General features: G+C 39.3%; 1 protein-coding gene across 8 annotated transcripts; it reads right to left on the reverse strand.

The window, feature by feature from the left end:
- Positions 1–1,206: 1,206 nt before the first annotated feature.
- On the reverse strand, positions 1,207–25,452 carry LOC134862342 (myelin-associated glycoprotein-like). 8 transcript variants are annotated; one of them, XM_063880205.1, is made up of 13 exons: positions 25,378–25,452; positions 15,720–15,860; positions 12,542–12,649; positions 11,310–11,385; positions 10,712–11,080; positions 10,014–10,310; positions 9,195–9,452; positions 7,550–7,810; positions 6,925–7,233; positions 6,190–6,289; positions 5,471–5,567; positions 5,148–5,201; positions 1,207–4,843 (listed from the first exon to the last, which is right to left on the reverse strand). In XM_063880205.1, exons 4-13 carry the CDS (start codon positions 11,353–11,355, stop codon positions 4,685–4,687), a joined length of 1,950 nt encoding a protein of 649 aa, XP_063736275.1. In that variant the 5' UTR covers positions 11,356–11,385; positions 12,542–12,649; positions 15,720–15,860; positions 25,378–25,452; the 3' UTR covers positions 1,207–4,684. The 8 variants fall into 8 exon arrangements, with proteins under 8 accessions (XP_063736275.1, XP_063736278.1, XP_063736277.1 ...); XM_063880208.1 differs by having other exon boundaries at positions 15,727–15,860; positions 25,378–25,451; XM_063880207.1 differs by lacking the exon at positions 25,378–25,452 and adding an exon at positions 19,695–19,901 and having other exon boundaries at positions 15,767–15,860.
- Between the last annotated feature and the right edge of the window lie 1,783 nt (positions 25,453–27,235).

Raw genomic sequence — 27,235 nt, forward strand, 5'->3', positions numbered from 1 at the left:
GTACACAGCAACAGCAACGTTTCAAGAAGCTTCCCAACACATAGCATGAGCAACATTTCTTTAGTTTCATTGTTTTTTTCAGACTCTTCTCCATGACTCTGCAATGTTTTTTGAAAAGGGGAAATATATATGTAACTGACCATAGTTTCATTGTCAGTGTGAACCCATGTGTATTTGTGTTCTTCTCCTGTTTGCCCAACAACACAATAGTGCACAACGATAGTATGTAATCAGTTATAGTTCATTGTTCTTAAGTAGTTGAACTGCAGTTGTCACAACAGTATGGCATTTTGGCATTATAAGATGGTTCTTCATCGATCCTACAACTCCAGTTACATTTTCAAGTGAAAAGGTGTTTCGTTTTCATTTTGAAATATTTTTCTTAAAACGTTTAAATCAAATTAGAAAAATGAAGGGATGCTCCTTTTGTCAGCATTGCTGTATTGCACTAGCTGCTTATGGTGTGCAGATATTAAAAACGAAGACACCTCTTTATGTACATTACATTTATTCCAAAACACAACTTGCTATACAACTGAAGTTTACTTTTTTGACCTTGACAGAAGCCCATTAACAGCACTAGTGACTGTATTTTAATGGTGCTATGCAGGTAAGGATTAAGCAGTCAAAAACATATTCAGAATATAACATTAAAGTTTTATCTTACCTATTCCTTCTGTCCTCTCTTCTCATCTCAGCTTTGATCCCTGCTCGTCGTCTTAGAAAAAGCAGCCAAACCTAACTTATTTAGCTTTAAAAAAAAAGGTTTCACATCTTATATGTTGTTTACTAAATAGTACTTTACTTCTAAAGTTAGTAAACTGTAAATTGTTTGTAAAATTGGTTTTATATTTGCAGTGGCAGTTGGGGATTTGTCTGATAAAGTGCTTAAGAGTGGTTGAGTTTTAAATCAAACTATCAAATATAAAAATATGAATGCACGGAAAAGGTATATCAGAACACTGCCAGAGCACAAGGCTGTATACTGTGTACTCAATACTCACCTAAAAACAAAGGGAGCCTATATAAAAAAATGGTTTAGTTATAACATCGTAAATCCAAGTTCACTTTGCAAAGCCTACTTTTGAAGGTTGGTATTTAGGTTTGACCATGTTTCAGATTTGATCACGAACACGAAAAAAAGAAACAAAACGTTTTTTAAAAAGTCATCATGGTGCACATTTTCAGAAAATAGAACAAAAGAGACAGCATGAGAAACAGACAACTATTTCCAGTTGTTGTTGTTTTTATTTTGTTTATGTTTGGGTAGAACTGAAGACATATGAAATAGCTTGAGGCGTGAAGTATATGTTTAAAATAAAAGAGCACAAAACTACATAATTGCAGAACTCCTACTATTATTAAGTAACAGTTCAAAACTCTGACCTGAATTATTGTGTCAATCATATTTGTAGAAGAAAAAAATCCCAATCATGATAATTACGATCACCACAAAGTATAGGGTATACAAATATGCTATACAACACACCGTGACAAAAGATTAGGTAAGACACATTTGATATTTTTACTTTTTCAGATAAATAAAATAAAATAAAAAAACTCTGCAAAACTGTCAAAAAGATACACCGGTTATTGTCTTTGTAGCTACAGGCAATATCAGAATACTAGCCAGCATATCCATCCTTGAGTCGACAGAACAATGTCTTAATAAAGGCTAATGTGAGTCAGAATGGCTGGTAGACGAAAGCTTTGTTTACATGCACAGAGAACTGCATTTTTTTACATTTTTGAGTTTTTAATCAAATCAAACACAACTTAAGCTCATTTGTGTGCACCATACATGTTTCATTTCATTACCGATACGACTTGATCGAGGATAAGACCAAGGAATTCATTTCAAAATATTATTACAGCAGTTACTATTATGAGAGAAGTAAAATAGTGGTGGATATGCCTTCACTCCACACAGCATTATGGGCATGATATCAGAAAAAAAATATTCTATTCATCCTGTCTTAATAACATGTGTTTGGCCTGTGTTGTTGAGGACCTGAGGATTCATCAACACGGTGTTGTCAAACTTTTTGCAGCAGGAGCTTTATGTGTATTTTTGTGAGCAGCTTAAACTTAAAGTACTACTGGTAGTGTGATTGGGTTTTTATATTGCCACTGCTGCTTATGAACAGTCTACCCATTTATGCAGATACCACAGTGAGAGGCCTTGGCTGTATTTTGATTGTAAAACCAATTAGAAACAGCTCACAGAGAAACACTGCTGCCTTGATGAACTAAATCCATCATTACAAATGAGACTGCCACAGTGCGGTGTTGTTTCATAACCTACATTTATAAAGGCTTAAGGGCAGAGCACAAGTATCAAAAGTACTTTCAATCTTCAAGAAGAGATCATTGCACATCCCTAGCTAGATCACTTTTCTCCACTTCAATCACCATGAGTACAAATAGTGTAATGTCTTTTAAGGAGGAAACAAATCAGTGGACAGGATGCATACTGTAGCAGGTGATTTTGGAAAGTAAAACTATGGTCATTACATTTGGTATTTTTACATTTTCTTGCATATAAAACTGACAACGTAATTGTTTATATGACTGATTTAGATGACCAAATTGTGTATCTTGACACACATTGTTAAAACATACACCATACAACAAACTGTAGGTATTCATTTCATTCCTACTATACAAGTAATTTAAAGTTATTGCAACTAAAATGACTTAAAAGGGCAGTGACCAAGTTAGAGTACATTGTGTTGAGTTTTTTTTTTTAGCACTTTTGTGAGAAACAGACAAAGTGTAGACGGGGGAAAAGGACTGTGGTGGCTTCATTTGTGTGTCCCTTTAGACATGAAAGGGGAACTACACTGACTATCGGATTCTCAAATAATGTATCCGGCAGTACAGCTCAGCCTGGGAAAACTGATGAACTTTTGAGAAGTCTGAAAAAAAGTTACAAACTAAGCGTAAGGTAGTTTGAAAGACATTTAGCGGGCACGATGGATCTAAATAAAACATGTTGGTTGCATCGTGGGTAATGTAAGATCCAGTCGGTTTGGAATTTGACCAAATACGCTGAAATACAAAGATGTTTCTATGTACCTCTGCTGCTTTGATTGGATTGATCTGTAGTTTCCTTTTAAGGTTTAAAGACACGATTGTTAAACACAGCAGCTATTATACTATGAAACGATCCTCAATCACACTCAATAAGAAGGTCACTCCCTGCATGTAAACGCAGCTTCTGATTTGACTATAGTGCACACTAGTTAAAGGCTGGTAGTATTTATTAAGACAATGTTCAGTCAAAAGTATGTGAATGATCTGTGATAGGAGTATTTTTACTTCTCAAACTGGCTTTTATCGATAATTTAATAACTTAATGCCTGCAAGAAAGACAGTCATGCAGGGTTTTTACTGTACATACTGGCTTCCATTCTCTAGCTATACATCTTATTAATATATATTATTGACACTATCATTATTAAGTTAGACTATTAGTTGGCTTTGATATTATATCACAGGTTCATCAAATGCCTTTGAATAGCATAAACAGCTGGCAAATCAGCCTCACTTTGTGTCATTCAGACATTTGATACAACCTTGTGAGAATAAAGCATCAACTTCTCAAGTGAACCAATGCTAAAAACTTCCCAAAGACCCCAGTCATCAGTGATCAGTGTCCTATGATCTTTGAGCACGATTTGAACACACACACGCATACCCACACGCATTGTCTAAAAGAGATAACACTTTGGCCACTTGCGCTCAAATATTTTGTGCTTTAGGTAAATGTATTTTCCACATCAATTATAATGCTCATTCCCATGCTTCTAGGAGAACAAGTCGCAGATGACAAAGAAGTCTTGCATTGGCCACATTGCAGAAAAATCCCCCAAAACATCAACAATCCTACTAAAAAATAAGGCTGGAAAGAAGCTGTGACATTTGTCAGAACTGGAAAGTGAACCATTGAAATTTACAAAACCTCTTCAATATTGTCAAAAGTGATGGTGACTTTTGTTTCAATTATTATGAGAGGCTACTGAGTCACAACAGACATTAAATACAATTATGTAGAAACAAGATGTTGAGATGCGTTTCCATCTCTCGCCTCAGGCGGTTATCTACTAAGGATGTAATTAACCAAAGGAAAGAGGGAAGAGAGGTTTGCTCTCTGCTGATAGACACACATAAATATAAGAGAACAAAAAGCGTCGTTACTCCTTGCCCTGACGCTTCAACTGGCAGCCGACACAGTGACAGATATAAGAGACAGATGTAGAGCAGATAGTGGGACAGATGCAAGCACTCAGATGTCTTTCATTTAACAAACACAATGAAGGACATGGGGAAAGCAACCAAAGAAAAGCTGCTGTCAAACACTGCATGTCTAAGAGACCATGTACAACAACAGAGGCCAGAAATTTAAATAATTTGTTTTCATTGTCCATTGGGAAATGCTCCAACCCAAAGTACCAGTATTCCCGAATGAGGCATGTGAAGGGGCGTCCAATGGAGGAGGGACAGCATGAGGGGGGAGTAGTGGCATCAAGTGGTACTTTAGGGGTGACAAATCTGAAGAAATGTGTAACAAGGTGCAATCATATGCAGGTTGAATTCCAGTTGGCGATGGGGGGTTATTTAACAGTTTATTGGGGCTGCCACTGCGTCTCGCATAGCCGAGGGATCAGGGAAGGATCGCGATTCATTTGGCTTTGATTTCCATGTAGTTGCTGTCATCATCCCCCCTCCCTGAGGCCGCCTCCCTGGGCCTGGCCCCGATAAACTCCAGAGCAGCGTAATTCAGCTCTTGCCTCTCCAGTCCTGCCAAAGAGCCCACAGATTGATAATCCCCGTCTTCTCCCTGCAGACAGAAGGACCGATCAGCGACACAAATCACTGGCAGGGTGCCGGTGACCCCACAGATAACATAAGAGCATGACGGACAAAACTACCAAAAGATGTTAGTGGTTACTGGTCGACAACTGACAAGGAGACTGAGATGTTTCTTGTTAATCTGGCAAATTTGTGTTAGCAATGAGGCAGCCATGCAGAAGGCAAGTCAGAAACAGAAACGGCAGTGTACAGAACACAAAAGCAGATATGCGAGGAGATGTATCTGTCACTGAGGCTTGTGTTTTTAATGGGGATCTGTTTAGGAACCTTACCGTAGTTTCCTCTAGAATGGAGTTAAACTTTGAGCCCAACAGCTCTGTCTTAAGCTGTGCAAGAGTTAGGGGAGAGAAAAACAGACAGAAAAACGCATAGAAGCGATGAAAGCAAGAGAAAACAGTGTTTGGAAAGGTAATGGTTGGAGATACTGGACTGCCAGTGGGTAGGACTCCTTTTTACCTCATTTGCAGAAGTCAAAATGGGGTCTCATAATAAACAACTTGCTGCATTACATACATTTTTTTAACCCTAAACAGTTTGAGAATGGTCATCCAACCCATCATCCATCATAATAATCATTGACATCAGCATGTCTCACCACTTTCTTCCTCAGATTTTGTTTGTCCTTCTTGACTGCGCTGTAGTACAAAGCTGGGTTCTCCAGGACCACGTCCTGCCTAGGGGTGCCATTCTCTCTGGGGGACGGAGTCACATAGTCAGACTCGGTCTCGACTGCCACTAACGCAGGGCGACACGCCAAGCCTGGGCATCCATTTTAAAACAACAAGCTCTGTAAGGTTAAGCTGGAGGCCGTCTGTGGGTGAGTGACGTGGTTATTTTATGGGTTTAGTCGCTGAGCTCACACCCACTTGAAGGGTGATTTGTCAGAGGAAGCTTGTAATTTTCTGGGTCCAAATGTGCCTTGAGGCTTAAAAAAAGTTCTTGGTTAACAGAGCTAGCTGGATTTTGTTTAGCGTAGCAGGTCAAGGATACAGAAGCAGTGTCAGGGTAGGGATTCGAGCCTGCAAAATATAAGATTAGTCCAGCTTGCTAACCGACTCCACAAGGTGGTGATTGCGGATCTCCAAGGATTTCAACGGGGGACTTCTTTTGGTAAATAAAAAGCTAAATTGCTTTTGAGAAATGGTTCTCACGTCCACATCAATCCCACAATCACTCATATTCAATGTGCATCAATGTGTTTTAGAATGGATGACTAGGCTTAAGTGTTTCCTTGTATTTCAGAGAATGCTTGGTGAGGAAAAGGGCAACATCTGCTTGGCATCGGCTTCTTGATTAGTTATCATTTATACTCACTTCTTGTTGTTGTGGCCAACGTATCTCACTGCTGCAATGATGAAGGCTATGACGGCCACTCCTCCAATAGTGCCAACTATAACTGCCATCATGTACTTTTCTAAAAACAAAGAACAGAGTTGTTATTGGGGAACTATGCAGAGATCAGAGTAGATGAGGGCAAAAGCAGGCAAAAAAACTGCATTGTAAACACCGCTTTTCCATCTGTCACTATTCTCTTTGAGAGCACCAATTTGTGAATTTGGTGTAAAAGCCCTTTTTGTCTGTTTCTAAATACTCGCACACCAAAATAAAACCATTCCTCCTTGAGACGTGCATGTGAAATCAAACTTCAAACATATTTTTTAAACTACGCACTACAGCGTCTAATGGTTTTAGCAAACATTAGTCAAGCAGGAGGAAAACGGGAAAGAACTTGTTGAGAACCATTTTCTGCTGAGGATCAATAAACAATTATTTAATTTACAGATTCAGGACAGGTTCAGCTCAAAATAAACTACAGGGCCCATGTTCATTATAAAAAAGTAGCATGCTACCTAGAAAAAGGGTCTGGCTGACAACAATTGTTATAAAAGCTATTAGCTAGAAAAAATAGATTTTTACAGGACTTAAAATGCTGGTAGAAAGATGAAAACAGATAGCAAAAGGCAGAAATAGGACATTCTGATTCTATTTTAATCAAAGGTCCCTTGGTGTAAAAAATCTAAATTTGGTGTAAAGTTGGTCCGGACTCACTCTCCTGCTGCAGCTCCAGTAGTACGCTCTCTCTTCCGTACGTGTTGTAGAAGCTGCAGTGGACGTTGACGGCTGGGCCTCCGTTGTCTACCCTCTCGCCTTTCTCCCGCAGCTTGATCATTCCCGTAGAGGTGTGTCCATCTGTGTGTGTGTAGAAGTTGTACCGGCCGTCTGTTTCGTTGATGGTGATGTTCACATCGGGCAGGTAGAACTCAATGGTGGGTTCAGGGTTTCCTGTGGCAATGCACACACACTGGACACCCTCCCTCACCACAGTGCACTTTGACTCCTCCAGAAGGACAGGGGCATCTAGAGAAGGAGGCAGAAAGAGCTACAATAACACCATTGAATGTGGATTTATGGACATGTTAAACAAAAATGCTTTGCTTAAGGTCATTTTTCCAGCTAAATAATTGGTAACAATTAAAATATTTTATTTGCTTGATTGAAAAAGGATGTTTTTGAAATGATGCAATACAAAGAAGCAGAATATTGTACTTTTACTGGTTTAGAGACTTGAGAAACGCTGGTTATACACCCAAGCATATAATCCTAATGACCTGCTGAATTGTGATATTCTACTGTCCTATATTTATACACTCCTGTTTGGTGATGCAGCACTTACACTCAACAGTGATGTTGAAGGAGCTGCTGGCTCTTCCGTGCTCGTTCTCGGCCAGGCAGCGGTACTGTCCGTCTCCCTGAGGTGTGATCTCTACAATCTCCAGTACTGACAGCTCATCGGCGGTGATGGTGCCCACCAGCTCCCCGTCCTTCAGCCAGGTGAGGGTCGGGGCCGGGCTGCCCTGGGTGCTACAATGCAAGGCCAGAGTGGACCCCTCGAGTACCGTCATAGAGTCATTTACCACAGGCTCGCGGGGAGGGTCTGCAACATTTGAAGCGAAAATTATGTATGTTTTTTGAATAGTCTCTTTATCTTTACATAGTTACAACATGCTACATTCTTTAATAACAAGAGGCAAAGTTTCCATCTTGCAATAACTGATTTCTTTGGCCATTCAGGGTCAGCGTAAACAATAGCACATCTGTGAGTCAACAGTGCCTTATATACATATCCAGCAGTTACAACGCTACATCAGCATTCCTTTTGTGAGTCGTGTATCCGGCCACCTGGTGAAAGGCAGTCCAATATTCTCTCTCTCTCTCCCTCTCTAAATCCTCAGGGAAACATCTGGCTCTTTAGCTGATAATGCTCCTCTACTTTTACCAGCTTGTTGATTGTGAAAATGTGAAAAGCATGTGAGAGAAGATGAAGAGTGAGAGAAAATATTGGCTATTTTGTGTGATATTTCTCCGTTGAGTGACCCCTTTGACATTGTTCTTTTTTACATTTAGTTTGATATATTGTCATTTAAGGTAATTCATTTTGAACAGCTAATAAACAGAGCCAGGTTCTCCGTTTCAGAATAAAATATGTGTGCATTTTAATGAATGGAAATGTTTAATGATACATTTGGGCAGAGATTTCTGGCTCTCAAAACATGCAACTACACCAACCTACACACACTTTTAGCTGTTAAAAAGGAAGGTCAAAGCACTCGTGCTGTGTCCCAGTTTCATACAACATGTTAATGATCAGCAGCTTTTGAGTTGGAGTTCAGTGTACACAGGCGTATAAAAAGAAAGTATTCTCAAAGCTGTCAGTATGCATACTAAATCCACTCAGTTGTTTAATGTGCCATTGATGAACACTGAGAAAGAAGAAACTCAGCTTCAAAAAGCACCAGCTTCGGAGGATCGAACTAAAGAATAGAAGTAATTTATTACACCTTTTCTTTTTTTGTAGATTTGGCAGTGGTATTCTAAGGTCACAGTCTGACTGTCTATTGTTTGTGAATAACTACTTTGATTTATGACACAATATTATAATTACGTTATATAGATTTAGGAAACAGCTTAGAATTGTTTCCACATTATTGCCCAATACACGTTTTATTGTTCTGTCATTGCCTCCTCATGGCTCCGAAGCTTTATTTATCGAGAGGCAAGGTAGTTTGGAAAGTACTGAGCATCCAGATCAGCAGCAGCTACAGTAGAAAGGTGATTTGAGAGGTTTCTATGAATGTTGTAAGTGACCTTTTTATTTATTTTTCTGTTCCTAATGTATTGTAGCTGAATTCAGGATAACAACAGCTGTATAGAAGTATAGTATTTGATACTCAAAAGATGTAAGCCAATTACTCATTTATGGTTTCTGATGAAAAACTCTATAAAGAGTGTACAGTATGTTTGGTGGCATTGGGACTTACAATTGACAGCCAGGTACAATGAAGTGTTCATGATGCCGTAGCCATTGTCCCCGAAGCACGTGTAGATTCCCTCCTGTGCAGGGGTCACATCGTCCAGGGAGAGGGAGACGTTGGATGCCGTGTCCCACAGCAGCTCCTGTTCTCCAAACATCCAGGAAATCCTTGAGGGAGGGTTACTGTCCACCTCGCAGTGCAGCATCACAGAGCTGCCCTCCATCACCTCCGAGGACACATTCACCCACACAGAGCGCGGAGAGTCTGGGAGGGAAAGGTAGAGAGTTTCATGTCCATGGACTTATGTGTGTATGACCGCCTTTTTTAAAACAGGGTTTACCTTTTCAATATAAACAATTATAACAGTGATTAATGCATGCTTGATTTAAACACCAAGGGCACGTTTACATTTGAGCAACCTCTGAGTCTTTGCCTTTAAGCTACTCAAGAACAGTATGATGACACCTTGTAATTTACATGGCATGTTTAAAGTTTGCATGTTTTTTAATGTGAATGATGAAAACGAAATGCACAGCCCAGCGTCTGAAAGAAGGGGTTAGAGTAAGAAGAAATGCCGTTGTGTAATGTTTCGGTGAACCGGGCGCTGCTTTTCTTCTGATCCATTGAGATTCACAGTATCTTTGGTTATATAAATATTATTATGTGTCTTCCCTCAACTGTGATTCTCATTGATAAACTGACATTTTTTTCTCTTTTCATGGACCATATTTCTAAATAAACCAGCCTTTTGAGACTATACACAGAGTTTGAAAAGCATCATAATTACTTTTTTGTCTAAATCAGGGTAAGAGCCTTTAAACTTACACTTGATGTCAAGAGAGATGAGCCTCTCATAGACCAGTGTGGTGTTGGGGTAGTAGACCCTGCAGCCCAGGAGTTGCCCGTTGTGCATGGGTCTGGGTGTGAAGGTGAGGGTGCTGGAGAGCACGGCTGTGTTGCCCTCCTCCAGGTAGTCAGAGCTGAGCTCCGGGTCTGGTAGGTAATCGATGTACATCCACTGGATCTCTGGAGTCATCTCGGGGCAGTTGTCGGGAGCGTAGCACGTCAGCTCCAGGCTTTCATCGCTGACAATCTCCTCAGGGACGTCGATGTTGGGTTGATCTGGTGGACAGAAATAACTTTTCTTTATAAAGTAAAAGTGATTCAAAACAAAATATCATCTTGCAGAGATACAAAAGATCAAAGGTTAGCAGAAAAATGGAAAAAGACACTCACACTAAAAAACATTATAGTAAGTGTAGAAAAAAAAATGATGCTATAAACTAAAAAATAAAATAAAAACATGAAGAAAATTTGAATGAAAATCTAAAAATTAGAATTAAATATTAAAACTGATATGGTTTGAGAATAATTGGAACAATTCAGAAGTCTTTTCAAATAATATGTTGGCCTATATTGCGTAAGTAATTAAAAGCAAACCTTTAATAATCATTTATTTAGCAATTGCTGATTTTATATTACTGGTTAATTAGTTTACAGCTCCCCTCTGATGCTTGACTTACCCAGAACTTTGAGCTCAGAAAAGTCTGGGTAGGTGTACATGTTGGCTCCACCGAGGTCAGCACGAAAGTAGTATTTCCCTGAGTGCTCTGATCCGATGTTGTTGATGAGCAGGGTGCAGTTCCTATGGTGCAGGTCCCCCAGCAGCTTGGTGCGGCCCTTGTAGCTCTCGTGCACAACGTCTGTGCGTGATTTGAAGACAACAGGAGGGAAGAGTTGAGGGTAGGGCTGGCCGAAGTACCAGATACCGTGAGTGCCACGGTACGGCCTGATAGCGGACGGATACATGAAGGTGCACGGGATGACAACGCAGGAGTTTGTCATGGCCGAGATGTCCCGAGGTACCCAAACGTTCCACTGGCACCGGGCATCTGAGAGAAGATCAGAGATTGGGCGTGACAACAAGGCATATTTCAACTGCACCTTGGTCAATAAAATAAAGAAAGAAAGGCAATGCAGTATCTCTAACGGTGAAGCACTCACAAGTGTTTGGCTTATTGGATAAAATGAGTAGCATAACGTATTGTAAAGGTAAAGTGTGAAGTACAAAATAAGACTAGGTCTGCCATTACACAAGGAAGAGGAAGAGTAATGTATTACCGTTGATGATCAACAGCAGTGGTAACAGTAGCTCGAAACACCACATGGTCTCGGCTCAACGCTGGAACATAGACCTCTGAAACACATAATGTCCTGTCAGTCACAGCAAATGCATCATCAAGACAAAAAAAACCTTTACAGCATGGGTGCTACTGCATAACTCAGACAATTCATTTACCTTCAAGAATCGCACAAATGCTCAAAATGTTTCTGAGATTTGACATTTTAGTTTCAGGGTTTTATATCATACCTAAACCTCCATGAAAATCCCTTTTACAATATTCGGGGTTTTTTGGACTGCTGAAAGTGGTCACATTTGCTCAACCCTCAGAGGAAATGTTGTCTTTTTACTTAATCACTGATCACCAAAATTGGAGTGAAGTGATGTTCGCCTCATATTATGATACTCTGCAAAATAAAACCGTTTTTTGTTTAATTAGCAATTTCCAACATGCAATTCCAAATTCATATTTTCATAACTCAACACAGATGGTTCTGTATCCATATTTATATACTTGCATTTTATGTAATTGGCAACACAGCTGCAGGGAATCAAAGTTATATTTATCTAGAAAAACAATGCAATGCACTAGTTTATTCCCTGCAATAACCCTAACAAAAGGTAGAAATCAGCAGATAGATAAAGTCAGTTTTTGAGGATTATTTCTTACATTGTTATTATACATTAGTATTAATTAGATATATGGCTGTGTGTTATCCAACTTTCCTTTACAAAAGAGCACGTAATGGGGCACATTATACATTAAATATACTAAGAAACATCAGACTCTCTTCTCTGAGATGGGAATGTTAATAGTAACACTTTGAATAAGATTTTTGAACTTTGTGAAGGTCCTTAATGTATTAAGTATTTAGTAGTTTGAAGAAGCTACTTGTATTTTTAGCCCATGTGCTGTTTTATTGTAAGTATCTGTAACTTAACTATTCAGATACTTATAACTATGCCTATAACTCTAACTATAAAATATAATTGAACTAAATAAAGTTAGTATGTCAGGTGTTAATATATGCTTGTTCAAATTAAAACTGACTTATTCTCAATCACATTTGGAAAATTGTTCACTGAATGTGTTTTGTGTCAAAGCAATAAAGAAAAAACACTGCAAAATCCACAAGTGAAGACTTTTTTATTTTTTTAAATAACTAAACATACTAGCTCGTTTGTATCTCTTCATAGAAAAACCCTGCTGTGACTTATCACTAAAGTTTACCTTGAAATGCTGATGGTAAGAAACAGACAGGCGCTCTGCAGGTCAGCTGGTCAGCAGCTCCACTAGAGGGTGTTCGCTCACACCCAGACAGCTCGACAGCCTCCTGCTCTGTAGGATAAAAAAATGAGTGACATCAGCATCAGGCGATGACATCACTGACAGCCCCCTCACTCCCACATAGCCTAGTAAGTGACATAAACACACAAACCCAGCGTCAGCCAGCACCTGCTTGCTCCCTCTCATCACTCATTATGGTCTCCATACGTAAGCCCGTCCAATGAATGACACTCACTGTTGACGGAGCTCTGACATAACACAAAACTCAAGCCAGCACACATCATGTCATCAGCAGAATACTATCTGTGCTGTACCAGAAATAAATCAGGGTGAAAGTAGGAGGGACTGACAACAATATTCAGTGATGACAAACAAAGAAATGACATTGCATTTATTTAAAAAATAGCTCCAGAAAAGGCACAGAATAAATTAGCATCACTGCAGCATTACATTGTGTTCCCAAATCCAACAAGCCATGGTTAAGCTCAATAGATATATTAATTAGAAAACTACAAATGTGTGTGTAATGTTGGTTTTGTGGCTCATTTGTTTTTCTCTTGTCTTTTATAGTCTGAAATATCAACTCTCCATTTTGGAGAGGCTTACATAAGGACTGTATGTTGGGCATTTTTGCTTTTTATATACATTTATACACTTACTCTGTCAACACGTGTTCCTGGTATTTGGATTTGGAACTGTGTGTAAGTACATGAAAGTAACGGTTGGGTCGAGTATTGGCTACAGCCTGTCTCCCCCCTCGGCTCAGAATCAGAAATACTTTATTTAACCCCAATTGGGAAATGTTTTCATTACCGCAGCAATGATGGACAACGGTTTGTTCAGAGTCCTCCTCTCCACCACAGCTTGAAAAGGGTCCAGTTTGATGCTGATGACAGAGCCAGCTTTCTTAATTAGTTTGTTAAGTCTGCTGGTGTCACCGGCTCTGATGCTGTTGTTTTGTTTTATGTAATCAAATTGCCAATAAAGAGCGATAATGCTTAATAAACAAACTTACAGACAATATTGAATGATTGCATTATTTCTGTTTGTGCACAATATTCTGTATATCTGGATTATTTCTTTATAGTGAGCTCTTTCGATCACGATAACAGTGGAATGTTCATGTCTTGTCACTGTTATCTCCATGTAAATATAACTTTGTGTTGAGGCACTGTTATACCTCTGTCTGTCATGTAATAAATGTCAGGGTGTGTAAGTGTCACTGCTGTGGAAGTTAACATTGGATGTTTCTTGGGTTAAAGAATGATTACATTCATTAAAAAATAAAAATTCAAACTGTACAAGTGAAGTAAGAAAATAACGCCTTCTGAATTGAATTATTCTACACATGCTTATGATGACTTCAGATGGTACAATAAATGCACTTTTACTCTATAATAAAGGCTGGCTCTTTGCTGCTGTTTCGTTAAAAAAAGGCAGGATTTTCTCGGTTCCTTCCTTCTTACTTTTGTTGCATAAGGAAAACTACGAATACAAAAACATAGCACTGCTTATGGATTCACAATTAAATGACTATCAATCTTTACATCATCAGTTCTGCATGCATTGCTTAATATATTTATATCTATTGTGACATATGTGACACATTAATAGTTGAATAAACAAGTTTACTTTTTGCGTTAAGACATTCATTAAAATGGATTGCCTACACCAGATAGAAAATTGGTTGTTTATAGATTTCTTACATGAGATTTCATACATAGATTTATTTTTGCTGTGATGAGTATTTTACTTCTGCAGGCTGATAACAAAGCAGTATTCAACCTCTTTACACTTCAATGTATTCTGATGTCACTGCTTCATCAATTATTATTATTATTTCAACATGCTAGATTAAATGTATTTTTGACATTACTCAGACATTTGTACATTGTAGAAGTAAATCAAATCTATACTATTTTCATGGCGACTGTAGCTTGTTCAGTGGATGTAGAATCAGTGAAGGAAGTAGAAGCAGAGGATTTACCCTCATGTTGCAGCAGCCGGTGTGTGCAGATGGCAGGCCTAAGAGTGGATTGTGTATCAGAGCTTCGTGATTAACACATCCCAACATCCCCCAGAGAATCCATGACCAATATTAGCCTTGTTGTTTAAGAAAAGGGAAAAATGCTGTTGTTCTGACATTGAAAGAGGCCATTGATATGTCCTGCTGCTCATCATGCATCATACAGTCACAGATGGGAAGACATTTTTTCAAACACTAAAAAAAACCTTTACATTTAAAATGCTTCCTTCTACTTTGTGGTTTAAAAAATAATAAAATCCCTAACTTTTTTTTGGGCAACTCGGGAGCAGAGGAAACGAGTCATTGACAAAGTATTGACCTTTAGAGTAAAAATGGGAAACTTATCAGCAAAAAGTTGCTTAATTAAACATCCAGCAGTTATTGATCACGTTTAGCATTCAATTGTAATCATGTTTCTGGCCACATATCCAATAGTCTCTACCAATTCCCAAACATATTCTTTGCTCTTTAGCTGCTAGTTGCTCCAATGCTTTTCCAGCTAGTCTGCATCTGTGTCTGTTTGCAGTTTTTTGCTGCTTAAGGAGGGTTAAAGAGCTTGTTTCTCTCTGATTTGTCCAAAAATCAACTCTATGTGAGCTGTGAGGGTAAACCAAAACTGTGAAGTTGCAGGCAATATAGATAAACTCCTTAAAAAGCTCTGGAAAGCTAAGGGAAGCTGCAGATTCAGATTCCTTGTATTTTCATCACTATGAGCAATGCTTTCGCACATTCAACACACTGGTGCAAAAATATCAATTACAGCCGCTTTTAAAATAAACATCTCACATTGAAAAAGGTCACATTCTGAGACGTCTTGACCTATAATGACGCATCTGTTGGCTATGACAATCCTAACTTTTTTCCAATGTTGCGTCACGCTCTACCATCTGCACTGCAACAAAAGGCCAAGACCGCTGTTCAGGCATCAGCAACGGCAGGAGAGAATGGAGCCGAGCAGCCAGGCAGGGCCACTGACACCACCACCAACCCCAACAACAGCCTCATTGATGGGGCAGACAAACGTCTTGCACAGAGTACACAGCATACGTGTGCACACTTAGATACACACACGTGACACGCACGCTAAACACTTGCCTCATACCAGCCTCAGCACCAGGCTCCTGCTCCCTCTCAGTCCTTACTTCTTCTTCTTCTTCTTCTTCTTCTTCTTCGTCTTCCCGTTGTGTTTGTTCTGCCTGATGTAGTCGTCTTTCTCTGAAACCTGGATGTCAGATTCTGTGGGAAAAAATTGGGAAGAGAAATGAAGAGAGATGTCAGAATCAGACAAGAGGAAGGGGAAAAGAGGGAGTCTGTGTGAGCTCTGGTTTACATGTTTCGTGGGCAGCTCTGAATATGCGTTCAGGCATTTCTGGATCTGCTCTATGGCCCACTCAGCATTCCTTTACTTGGAACGACCATTGCCCGTATGTCCCAAGTGTCTTGATGCCTTGAACTCTGGGCCTTGATCATACCTCAGTCTGAGGTCAAAGCAAAGTATGTTGACATTAGTTGAGCTGTTGCATGCTAGGTGCCAAAGACCTAAGGGCAAATGGTGCTCTGTGAAGTACTGATGACTCAATATGACTTTCAGAAGGGCTGCCTTAGAGCAACATACGGAGAGTAGGAGGAAGATAGATCTTGTCGGATGAATATGGTTATGTTAATTATAGATTTACATTAGTTTGATATTCGAGTGTTCATTTGTTTAATCATCACCTAAGAGATCTTAAGTCTCACTATTAAAAATTTTAAAAGTGTTTAAATCTCAAGCCAAGTCTGGATTCACTTAAATTTCAGAAATGAAATAATAACCTTAAGGGCATCTAAACTGATCCTTTCAGCCATATGCAGATACAATATTTTCCCTGCTGAAGAATGTTTGTAGGCGGGGAGCACAAGCATAGATCCACTCAGAGTTCCACCTAGTTAACATATAACAAATAAAACAAAGGCAACTTGTTTTTCCATGTGGGACACTTTTTCCCCATTCTCATTGTTACATGTGGGGTGAGTCACTGTGTCCAAAAGCCTTTGGGCCACCCGCCAAGTGATGGCATAGACCGAGCCATGGTTAACCTCAAGGGAATCCCTCCGTAAACAGTCTGGAGAAGAGCTGAAGAGGAGAATGCTGCACTGACGCTCTGGAGCCATGTACAAACGCATACATGGCATGCCATACCCCCCACACACATATGCAGCATAAGGCAAGCCAACACAGTCCTCAGTGTGGGGCGGACAGATATGTGACCTTCCTCTGCATCCCCTATGTGCTGTTTATAAGCTCAGTCTTCTCCATTGTCCTGCCGGGACTATAGTCATTGTAAGGACAGTATGGATCCAATAAATACCAGAGCAGACAAGTGAGTGTCCAGTTGAACAGAATCATGTTTTTTTTTTTTCTGTCACCAAGAAATACGCGGTAAGTACTAGTGATAGCATGTTGAAAAGTATTAACAGACAAAGCCTGGTTCTGTTTCGACCTGAAGATCAGATTTTGTGTTGCTGCGTGCAGAGCCCCGTCTTCCAAGGTAATCAAACCTCAAGATAATCACTTATTCCACTGCACGCTTCAGGGATACAGATGCTATCTGAACAATCAGCTCGGCTAAATCAGGCCACGGCACCTTTTATGAGTCATTTTACATTATTGAAATTGCTCACACAAACTAAGAGGCTCACACAAACAATCGACTGTGCCAAGAAGAACATTTTCATTGTGAATATTGTCTGCAGCCCGTGTGCAGGAGCTTTGCCATTGCTCTTCGATAGGGGGGGAAAGAATGGGAACCTTGTATGCAGAACACTACCCATTGTGCAAGGCAGAAACTGGAGGAATTTTTCCGGAACAGGCCCGCTCACAGCTTGCGCTTTGCTGTTTGCCTGTGACGCGCGTTGGTCCACCACAAGCTAAGGCCCCCACTAAAATACTCAGAGGAGCAGATGGTCTTAAAACATGACTGCTCCCCCTCCCACACACAGCACATTGCACACACACATAGACACACACTCATACACACAAACATAAACAGAGAGATATGCCAATATCCAGTCACCCAGTCTGTCCAAGGTACTGCAGGGAGTGCTGGCATAAATAACAGATTCAAACTGTACTTGGATATTATCACAGAAAATTATACCACTACTGCTTGCCTTCTTACAGTTTATATTCTGAAGTGCAAAGTCACCCATAACGTATGAAGTCATTTAGGGTGTTTTTATCTTTACCACACATTCCTTTTCGTAGTTACTACTACTGCTGTTGCAATTCACTTTTATATATTTTAGTCTTTTGAGAAAACCCTGTTTCCGTTTTAGTTTTGTCTTAAAAAATATGTCGGAAACAATAAAAGGTGACTTTGTGTGACTCTGTTCAATCCTCATGATGCTACATGCATTTGTGCCTTTTCATGGTTTTAAAATCAGCTTGCATTTTATTTCCAGATAAGACCCACAGAGATAGATTACATATGAGAATGATTTTACAAACAGCACATTCAGTGGCAATAGATTAACTTCACTTGGCAGATCATCAACATAACATGAGATCAGGAGCACCAAAAAGCTTATTTCCATCTTTTCTACCTGGCAAACCCAGTGACTCTGGCAATCCCCGACCCAGTGGGCAGATGGTGAGCCACAGGCCTCCTCTCATTAGAGAGCTCTCCCTTCCGCTCCGAACAAAAGGGGGCGACAAACAGAGCCCTCACCTGTTCAGCCATCCCAATGCTCGCTAAAACCATCGACCTGACTTGAATAATCTGCTGTCTGATTTTTGTGAACTCAGAAAGAATGACATGTCTTTGCAAGAATAAAAGTATTGGTGGATGGCATGTTCAGTCTTGAAAAAGATATGCAACAGTAGAGTTAAAAATAGGGCAAAAATACCCTAAATCTTGTACAGAAAATCCAGTTTGGTCTTGAACTGGCTCCACACAGATCTCCATAATGTCTTTTTTAAAAACACACTAAAGAAGAGCTTTGATTAAAGGTCAAAATCTGAAAATCAAATGTGTCACCGCTTATGTGATTTAACTTCAGCTGGACCGGTTGTGCTTTTTGAAACATGATCTAGTTCAGAATTTACCAATTAGGCCATAATTAAGAATTACAATTACACAGCACAACTGAAACGCTTGTGTTTCAAGCTGTTTAAAAACTGTACGACCTCTGTGTAAACCTTTCATATGTGAATGCAGTGAAACACAAGGATTTCTAAAAAACTCATTAAAGAAAATGTATCTTTCCCTTGTTTTCATAATGCAGACCACTGCTGCTAAATGACTTGTAACACTGGTTTGCTGTCTAATCAGAGGCTCTTCTACCTGGCATCAGATGTCTGTTTGGATGTGGGAATACACTCTAGTAATTACAGCAGCGGCTCATTGCTAATGTCACTAATAGCGAAAATCTGTCCAGTAATGATTGGCTGGGCTTTTTGCAGCCCCTATTAACACCAAGCAAACATGTGTAAACACACACACACACACACACACACACACACACACACACACACACACACACACACACACACACACACACACACACACACACACACACACACACACACACACACGAGTCCCCGCTTACACATCATCACAAAACATGTTCACTCATGCTCACATTCATGAAGTCACACACACACACTGATTCATTACCTAACACAACCTAGATGGATAGATGGATAGATGGATAGATGGATAGATGGATAGATGGATAGATGGATAGATGGATAGATGGATAGATGGATAGATGGATAGATGGATAGATGGATAGATGGATAGATAGATAGATAGATGGATAGATAGATAGATAGATAGATAGATAGATAGATAGATAGATAGATAGATAGATAGATAGATAGATAGATAGATAGATAGATAGATAGATAGATAGATAGATAGATAGATAGATAGGCCACAGAGCATTGTTTGAAGTGTTTGCTTATGCATTCATGCATTTATCTATCCCTTTCCTTCTTTCTTTCTTTCTTTCTTTCTTTCTAAAAAACTCAATTTCAAAGCTCCCAAGGGCATAATAAATAACAAATCAGAATACACTGCAGCTGCTCACCTGTGTAGGTGACCGTGGCTGACCTCCAAGCATTCAGCAGCTCCTGTATGATGAGTTTGAGCAGCCTTCCCTCTCACACTCGCATGCAAAGCGTCACGCCAGCCTGTTGCAACTCAGATCTCTCACCACTCTCTGTACCAAGCCCCAACGGTGGGGAATAAACTGCCCACCCCACCACTGTGGCCACCATCATCATCATCATCACCATCAACCCCTCCCTTATGAAAATGAGTCCTTCAGTGAAGCAGCATTGTTCTGAGGCTTCGCTCCGAGGCTCAGCCATTCATAAATACACACGGGGCCACAAAGGGCCACACTGTTCCGCCTCGCCCCAACAAATATGGGTGAGGCTTTGAGCTCCTTTTCAATCCCCCATGGACAGTCGCTGTATGCTGAATGGGACTGAGCATATTTTATCATTTTGTATTGATTGAGAGCACATCCACGTTATTATTTTTTTCATTGTAACAAAAGGCAGGAAGTGAGTTTGGGAGGGGGTGATGCGGACAATGAGGACCAATATGAGTAAAGTAGAAAAGAAGCCTTTAAGTCAAATCTGTCACAGTTTTGAGTCCCCAGCAAACGCTTCAGAGGCCACAGGAACTACAGGACCAGAACAGTGACTTTGCATGTCTTACCCCAATGACCACTGATCTGCCTTTCAGAGCATGATACTAGTTCAAATGTTGAAATGTGTTTTCCCACCTTCAAGGCAGCCACGGTTTCGATCCATTTCACTAGCAAGAAAAACTATTTGCCTAAAAACTTTACTTGCTTTAATTGTTTTTAAAGTCTTGTGCTACTGCAGAAAAAGTGTATGCATGAATTATTTGATAATGTATCTATTGAATTGGTTTATTTAGGTCTAATTGACAGACCTTTAGTTAATATGAGGCCTCACTGTATGTTTAGCACATGGGTAGTGTGAACATTTAAGCACACTGGTCATAATTAAAGCCAACCATTTTTTGACGGAAACGCACAGTTACAGTAACTCTGATGTGTCGTGCATGCAGCATTAGTGAGACCGTATATTTATAGTGATGATGTTATGAGGAGAATTGTTATAGAAAGGAACCTGAACTACACTAATATAGTTGTATCATAGATGATAGTTTGGCGCTGATATGACTACTGGGCTTCACTCCACCATATTATAAAGCTGGAGCTGGCACACCGTAGTTGTATGAGGAGCATCTAAACTGCTTCAGTGATCGAAGACACAACAGACTCCTCCTTGATGTCCTTTGATTGAACCACACGGTGAACTGAGGTCACTCGGAAGCGGATTTTAAACATTCCTTTTTTCTTTCGCAGTCTGTGTCATAGTTTCAATTTCCAACTAGCAATCAGGAGAATTTAAGTTATGTTTTTGCACTTTTTCTACTGCTGAAGTATGTCTAAAGATTGCTTTAAAGGTCTATCTTAAAGTCCTTAATTGTGTCTTTTCGTTGTCATAAGACAATAGCACAAACTAAATGGGCTATACGTCTGTTTCCACCTGCTAAATCATCCTCCTGATTACAAATAATAAAAACATAACATATATTGTTAACCCTTAAGCAGCATTGAGAGTATTCATACAGTTGCATGGTGCTGTGACCATATCGTGAGACCCGAAGACTTGTTAGCGCACCCCCTCACTCCTCCTGACACAGTAGCCATTGTTTCCCAAGGCCTTCTGGGACAGAACAGCTCAGCTCGAGCCTGACACCGCACAACACTGGGAAGTCGATGTGCACAGATAATTGTCTTTTAATCACAACAATCCTCTTTTCTCTGGCCTTGCTCATTTGTTTCTGTCTCTTGTTCGACCTTTTTTGTCTTGGTTGTAACTCATGGTGGCTTTTAGCAAGTTCGACCAGCCACATCGAGCTTTTGAGCTGAGACTCTGTTATGGAATTAGAGCTGCAACGAGGAGCAATGGATCTCATGAAAGATTTTTTAAAACTTACCAAAAACATCAAGGTGCAACTCAACACACCTCAAACATTGATATACTGTCTATAACTTAACCTATTGCAAATGAATATACGTTTTTTGATAATCAGCGATAAACACTAGTTTGACTAAAGCACCAAAGTTAAGAGCAATGGTGAAGCACTTGGGTATTTTCATTTCCTGCTACTTAACAACACTATTGTGAGTTTCACTGCACAACATTGAATTTAAGCTTTAGTTATTGAGAAGATTCAGATTTATAGTACAAAATATAATCAAAGAAAGCATTTTTACAATGTGGTATCACTTAATTTATTTAAGTAAAAGATCTGAGTCATACATTACTGTATATAAGATAAGATAAGATAAGAATGACTTCATTGATCCCAGACTGGGACATTTTTGTGTTGCAATACAATACAAGTCATTGCACCAGTAAAAAATAAAATAAGAAATAAACAATTGAAAAGTATGAACATAAAGAAGAAATAGAAATAAAAATAAACCAGTATTATAAATACATTCATATATATATATATATATATATATATATATATATATATATGTATGTATTTATATATACAGCTCCAGAAAGAAATTAAGAGACTACTCCAAAATGTTCTTAAATCTTTATCTCTACATGTGTGGCGGCCATTCCAGTGTCTGTTGAATTCCAACATAAAGAAAAATTGTCAGTAGTTTATAAAATACAATAAAAAATAAATAAAAAAATGTAATGCAAAGACATGTCTATAAATAATAAAACAAGAGAAAAAGATCATGCTGAAGTGGCCTCTTAATTTCTTCCGCGGCTGTATGTATATACAGTTGGACTATGAACATAAATAATCAGTCGGACAAGAAAACACTATTGGGGTTGCAAAATATAAGACCGGATATTATATACATATTTGCTCAGATTGAATACTTTTGTTGTTGTGCAGTTCTACTTTATGTCAACACAAAAATTCTATAATAAAAACCAGAAAAACATGATCATCAGATGTTTGTTCAAAGCTGAAGACACCTAATGTTTACATTTTCCTGTGAACTATCCACATGTATTAATGACCCCAACATCTTTCCAACAACGTAATTAAAGAGGGGCTGTTTCCATATATCTGCACTATTGCAATACAGACTGATTCACAGTTATTCAGTTAGCAGCGAAAGGTTTGAACTTCCTCCGGATTTTATTTTTTCATTCTTCACATAACTATTAAGAACTCAGAAGTGCAACCTGCGTAAGTGGTAGCACAAAGTGTTAACTTCAACATGAGAGAATGTGGTTATTATCTCTGGTCTTTTCCACAATGGTGAGTTCTTTAATAACGTGAGAAAATTATCCGACTATTATAAGAAGCCCTGGACACCCTTAGATAAACCAGAAGGTGGTTTTAATTGTTTTGGCTGATTAAACCTCTGAGCTGTGTGGGTGTGTAAGGATTGGACTCGATTGACATTTCTTTCCCTCAGTTTGGATTTGTTGTTCATGTTATGACTAAATTACACCTTCATTTTAGCACATAGTTCCAGTACATCACGTAAAACGGCCACTTTCATCGCGAGCTGTCGTGGAATCTGTCTGAATAACATCATGCAATCTGTCAGAATAATTAAAAGCACCTATGTTTGTGTACAGGGCCTTTAAAATCACCATAAAATACCTTATACATGCAATGCCAAGCAGCTTTACACAGGTAGGTTTAGTTTATGAGTGTGAGATACATGTTATTTAAAGGGGGCCAATGATGATATTCTATCTTCTCTAACCTTAGCCAATCCAGTTTCAAACACAAAGCAGCTGAGTTAAAAGCAAAATGTATACAACTAAGGCTTTAGCCACTTTTTGGCAGTGGTGGAAGAAATATTGAAGTATTTTACTGGTTGAAAGTAGTCATAGCGACAAAGTCCTTTTACAAAATGTAAACATAACATCTCTAAGGGTATCGCCAGAACGTGAACGGCAACTCCAGATACATTTTTCGTGTTGTTTCGTATCATGTCCACCATTTTCATATCTTTGATTTAAATGTGCTCCTATGATCTGGCACCGCTTTATTCTTGAAGCTGGTAAAGATTAAACTGATTTCAGTGGGTTTTTTTATAATGCTGTGTAGCTTACTCCAATATATCATCATTTATTTGTGAAGTTATATTTTTTATCAAGAATCAAAACTCATCATTTGCTGATTTAAGAGAAACCACACACAACAGAATCTACATACTGTAAACATACAAACACTCTTACATGCGTGTATAGTATGATGGTGAAGACATGGTAGGTTGTGTGTGAGGGAGAGAGGGTGTGTGTGGGCGGGTGAGGGGGCTGTGCTGGACAGAGATGGGTGACAGAAGAACACACTGAGAATAGATCCATTGTCCCTCTGTCCACTCTACTGGACACAAGCAGTGGATGGCTGCCATTTACAAAACTGCCTGACTAATTGCATGTTGTGTTTTTGATTCGCTCCAACTCGTAGGTTTTAAGCTTAATCGTTTTACACTTTGGTGTTTGATTGGATATTCAGATAACAGATGAAAACGATTGACAGCAGGTTTCAAATCTATTGCAGTTTGAACGACAATGCGACTGCTGCTCAGGTGTTTTGTTTTTATTAAATTCTGCTGAAAGAAGACGAACAATTTCACTGAAAGTCAAGGTCATAAGTTACATTGAAATTGAAACTGTTCCCAAATTCAATTTGGGGGGACTTTGGAATTTTCCCATGTTTAATTTGGCACTAATGACAAATGAAAGTTATTAGAAAATCTGTTTTCTTATTACCCATATGCTCATTTTAAATGTACCATCTCAATGAGGGATTATTCAACTAATTCTGAATTAAATATCCAGAGCCTGGACATGCTGCTGTTCCTGGGTTACATGGGATTTGTATTCCCAAAGGTGAAACTAATCTCAAATATATGCTGTTTGGCCTAAATTGCCATAATTCACTCCAACTGCCCTTGTGCGGCTTAAACTTGCGGCATGTTTTTGGCATGCAGGTTGTTTTTTTATTCAGTTTCTTCTCCTAGTACAGGGATTGAGATTTTAGAAAGACATTTTGAGGAAATGAGACTAAACCTATCACTATTTGTCTTAAAAGGTTGCTTATATATTTGAATGTTACTTTATCAGCATTTGTCAAGTGACAAAAAAAGGAGAATTGAGCCAGACACCCGAGACATCCAAAGCAATGAGCCCCATGTATTTCCACGAGATGACAGTTTCAATGGCTCGGATGAGAACAAAAAAAGTTGAACAAAGTAATTGCGTGATAATTTATCATGGCAAGAGTTATGAATAAAATAAAACATGATAATTGCCAGTTTTACTTCTCTCCAGTCAATAAATGATGCATAATCATCAGAACAGATAGCATATTATGTATTTCTGTGTATCAATTCTTGCTTTAATCCATTCAAATGCCAGCATCAAGTGTAGATACAGTAATAATAGGATTTGGTGGAGCAGCTATAATAATCTCTTCATAAACATCACACTCCTGTGAGATATATGCCCCTTTAGAGATGCCACAAGATAATCACGTTTATCCACACATTGACATTATTTAGCAAAGAAATTATTTTGACGTGATAAAAAATGTAACCAAGATGACAAAATAAAGAGTTAGAATTAAAGTGAAGCAGAACCCAGCAGCATGGTGAAGATCTGCTCATAAGGAAAACTAAAAGTAATGAATAATAATTTTAGATGAGAAAGCAGCAGAGCTCTTACCTTATCAGCTGTGGAGCTCAGAGAGTCGCCTCCTCTTCTTCAGCATTTGCTTTCTCTGCTGCTCTCCCTCCTCCCTCATCTTCCTTTCTCTCCGTCAGCAGATTGGGTCTTTGGCATACAGAACCTGTGAAAAAGGGGTGGGGCCACTTTCAGGATTTAGATTCACACATTATTTATTATTTCTATGAAGGACAATTCAGCTTTTTTACAACTTAAACTTTAAAGTTTTGACCATCAAGTTCAGATGTCAAGTACTTGCTGAGATCTGGGAATACGACAGCATTAATGCAATGTAGTCCAACAGGACCAGACCCGATATCAGACAGACAAGTGGAGGTTATCTAAACCATTACGTTTGGAGTTAAAACTAGGGGATTGGTGTTGGGGGTTGGGAGGGTAACATTAAAATGAAATCTGTTACAATTCTTACTTACCTTGTATGTAATCAGTAACCTAATCTGAGTATCAAAATATAAAAGTAATGTAACCTGATTACTTTCGGATGACCTCAATTGTTTTAACTTTTCTTATTAAAGCAAGTTAAAAACCAGTATGTTCTCTATCTACTCTTGAAGGGGTCCTGTTATGCTTTTGGGTGGTTTCCCCTTTCCTGTAGTGTGTTATATAGGTTTGTGTGCATGTAAATGGTCTGCAAAGGCTGAAATCTCCAAATTCCCTCCAGGGGGAGTTTCTCTCCCACACAATCCCTCCCTTTGTTTATTAGATTAGTACAGTTACATAGTGACATCACTCCAACACATTGTACCTGATAGGCTAAGGGGCGTGACATCTTAAACCAGTTGACCAATCACAACAGATCCAGCCAGCTAACCAATCAGAGAAGATTTGGCTCTGGTTTCAGAGAGAGGGTGAAAAGGGGAGAGTCCTCAAATGGCAGGGTAAAGGGTTGTAAGGGTGTGGAGGATGGGGTGGTGGAGGGAGCGTGAAGCACGTTAAACTGTCATGCGTCCATCAGTGTCAATTATCCTCCCGTAAAGACCAGGAGTTGTGTTTTTATTAACTATACGGACCTTTCCCATCAATGTCACAATATAAAAATTACCAGACATGTGGACTCGAGTCACATGACTTGGACTCGAGTCAGACTCGAGTCATGATTTTAATGACTTCAGACTTGACTTGATCAAATTCGGCATGACTTACGACTCGACTTGGACTTGAATACTATTAACTCGAGACTTGACTCGGACTTTGCCTCTTTTACTTGTAATGACTTGACATGCCTCGAGTCAAAAGCTAAATTTCCTGATCATGGACATCCTTCCCTGCAATGCGAACCTGCGAAGCCCCAAAGACCGCAAAGTGAGAGAGCCGGCAGGCAAGTGCGAGCAATGCAATCATGTGGTGGATTTTGGCCTTTTTGGATTGGCTCAGGGACCTAACCAGCGTGATTGGATAATCCCCGGGTTTCCCCTCATTAATATTCACGATTTCCCCGGATTTCATCTACGGAAAAGATGCAATTGTGCCACGGAAGGGAAGCCTAGTCGAGAGCTGTCCGTCTGGTCTGCGTCTCTCTCAGTTGCAATTGGCAGGTTTAAGATCCAGATTAGGTTCATGGTTGTGAATTATCTATGTAAATCGACTCTATAGATAACACGTTCATTCTACATGTTGAATGATGATAGCGTAATACAAATATAGGCTATACATACAATGACAAAACTGCCGTGGGCGATATGTTATCCGTATCCTTTGTTAAAATTAATGTTCAATAGCTCTATGCCAATGGGAACAACAGAACGTGCGCATTACATATGGACCAATGCGACACGTTCATTACGGCCATGGACCGATAAACACTCAGTAATGTACGCACACCAACCGGCATTTGCGT

Source organism: Eleginops maclovinus, chromosome 3, assembly GCF_036324505.1.
Source record: "Eleginops maclovinus isolate JMC-PN-2008 ecotype Puerto Natales chromosome 3, JC_Emac_rtc_rv5, whole genome shotgun sequence".
Lineage (NCBI taxonomy): Eukaryota > Metazoa > Chordata > Actinopteri > Perciformes > Eleginopidae > Eleginops > Eleginops maclovinus.

Coding starts and splice junctions, on each gene's coding strand:
- LOC134862342 (XM_063880205.1), bottom strand. CDS start 11,355: ATGTGGTGTTTCGAGCTACTGTTACCACTGCTGTTGATCATCAACG. Junction 7,234..7,549: donor CTTCAACATCACTGTTGAGT/GTAAGTGCTGCA, acceptor CTCCTTCTCTAG/ATGCCCCTGTCCTTCTGGAG. Junction 4,844..5,147: donor CCATTCTAGAGGAAACTACG/GTAAGGTTCCTA, acceptor TTCTGTCTGCAG/GGAGAAGACGGGGATTATCA.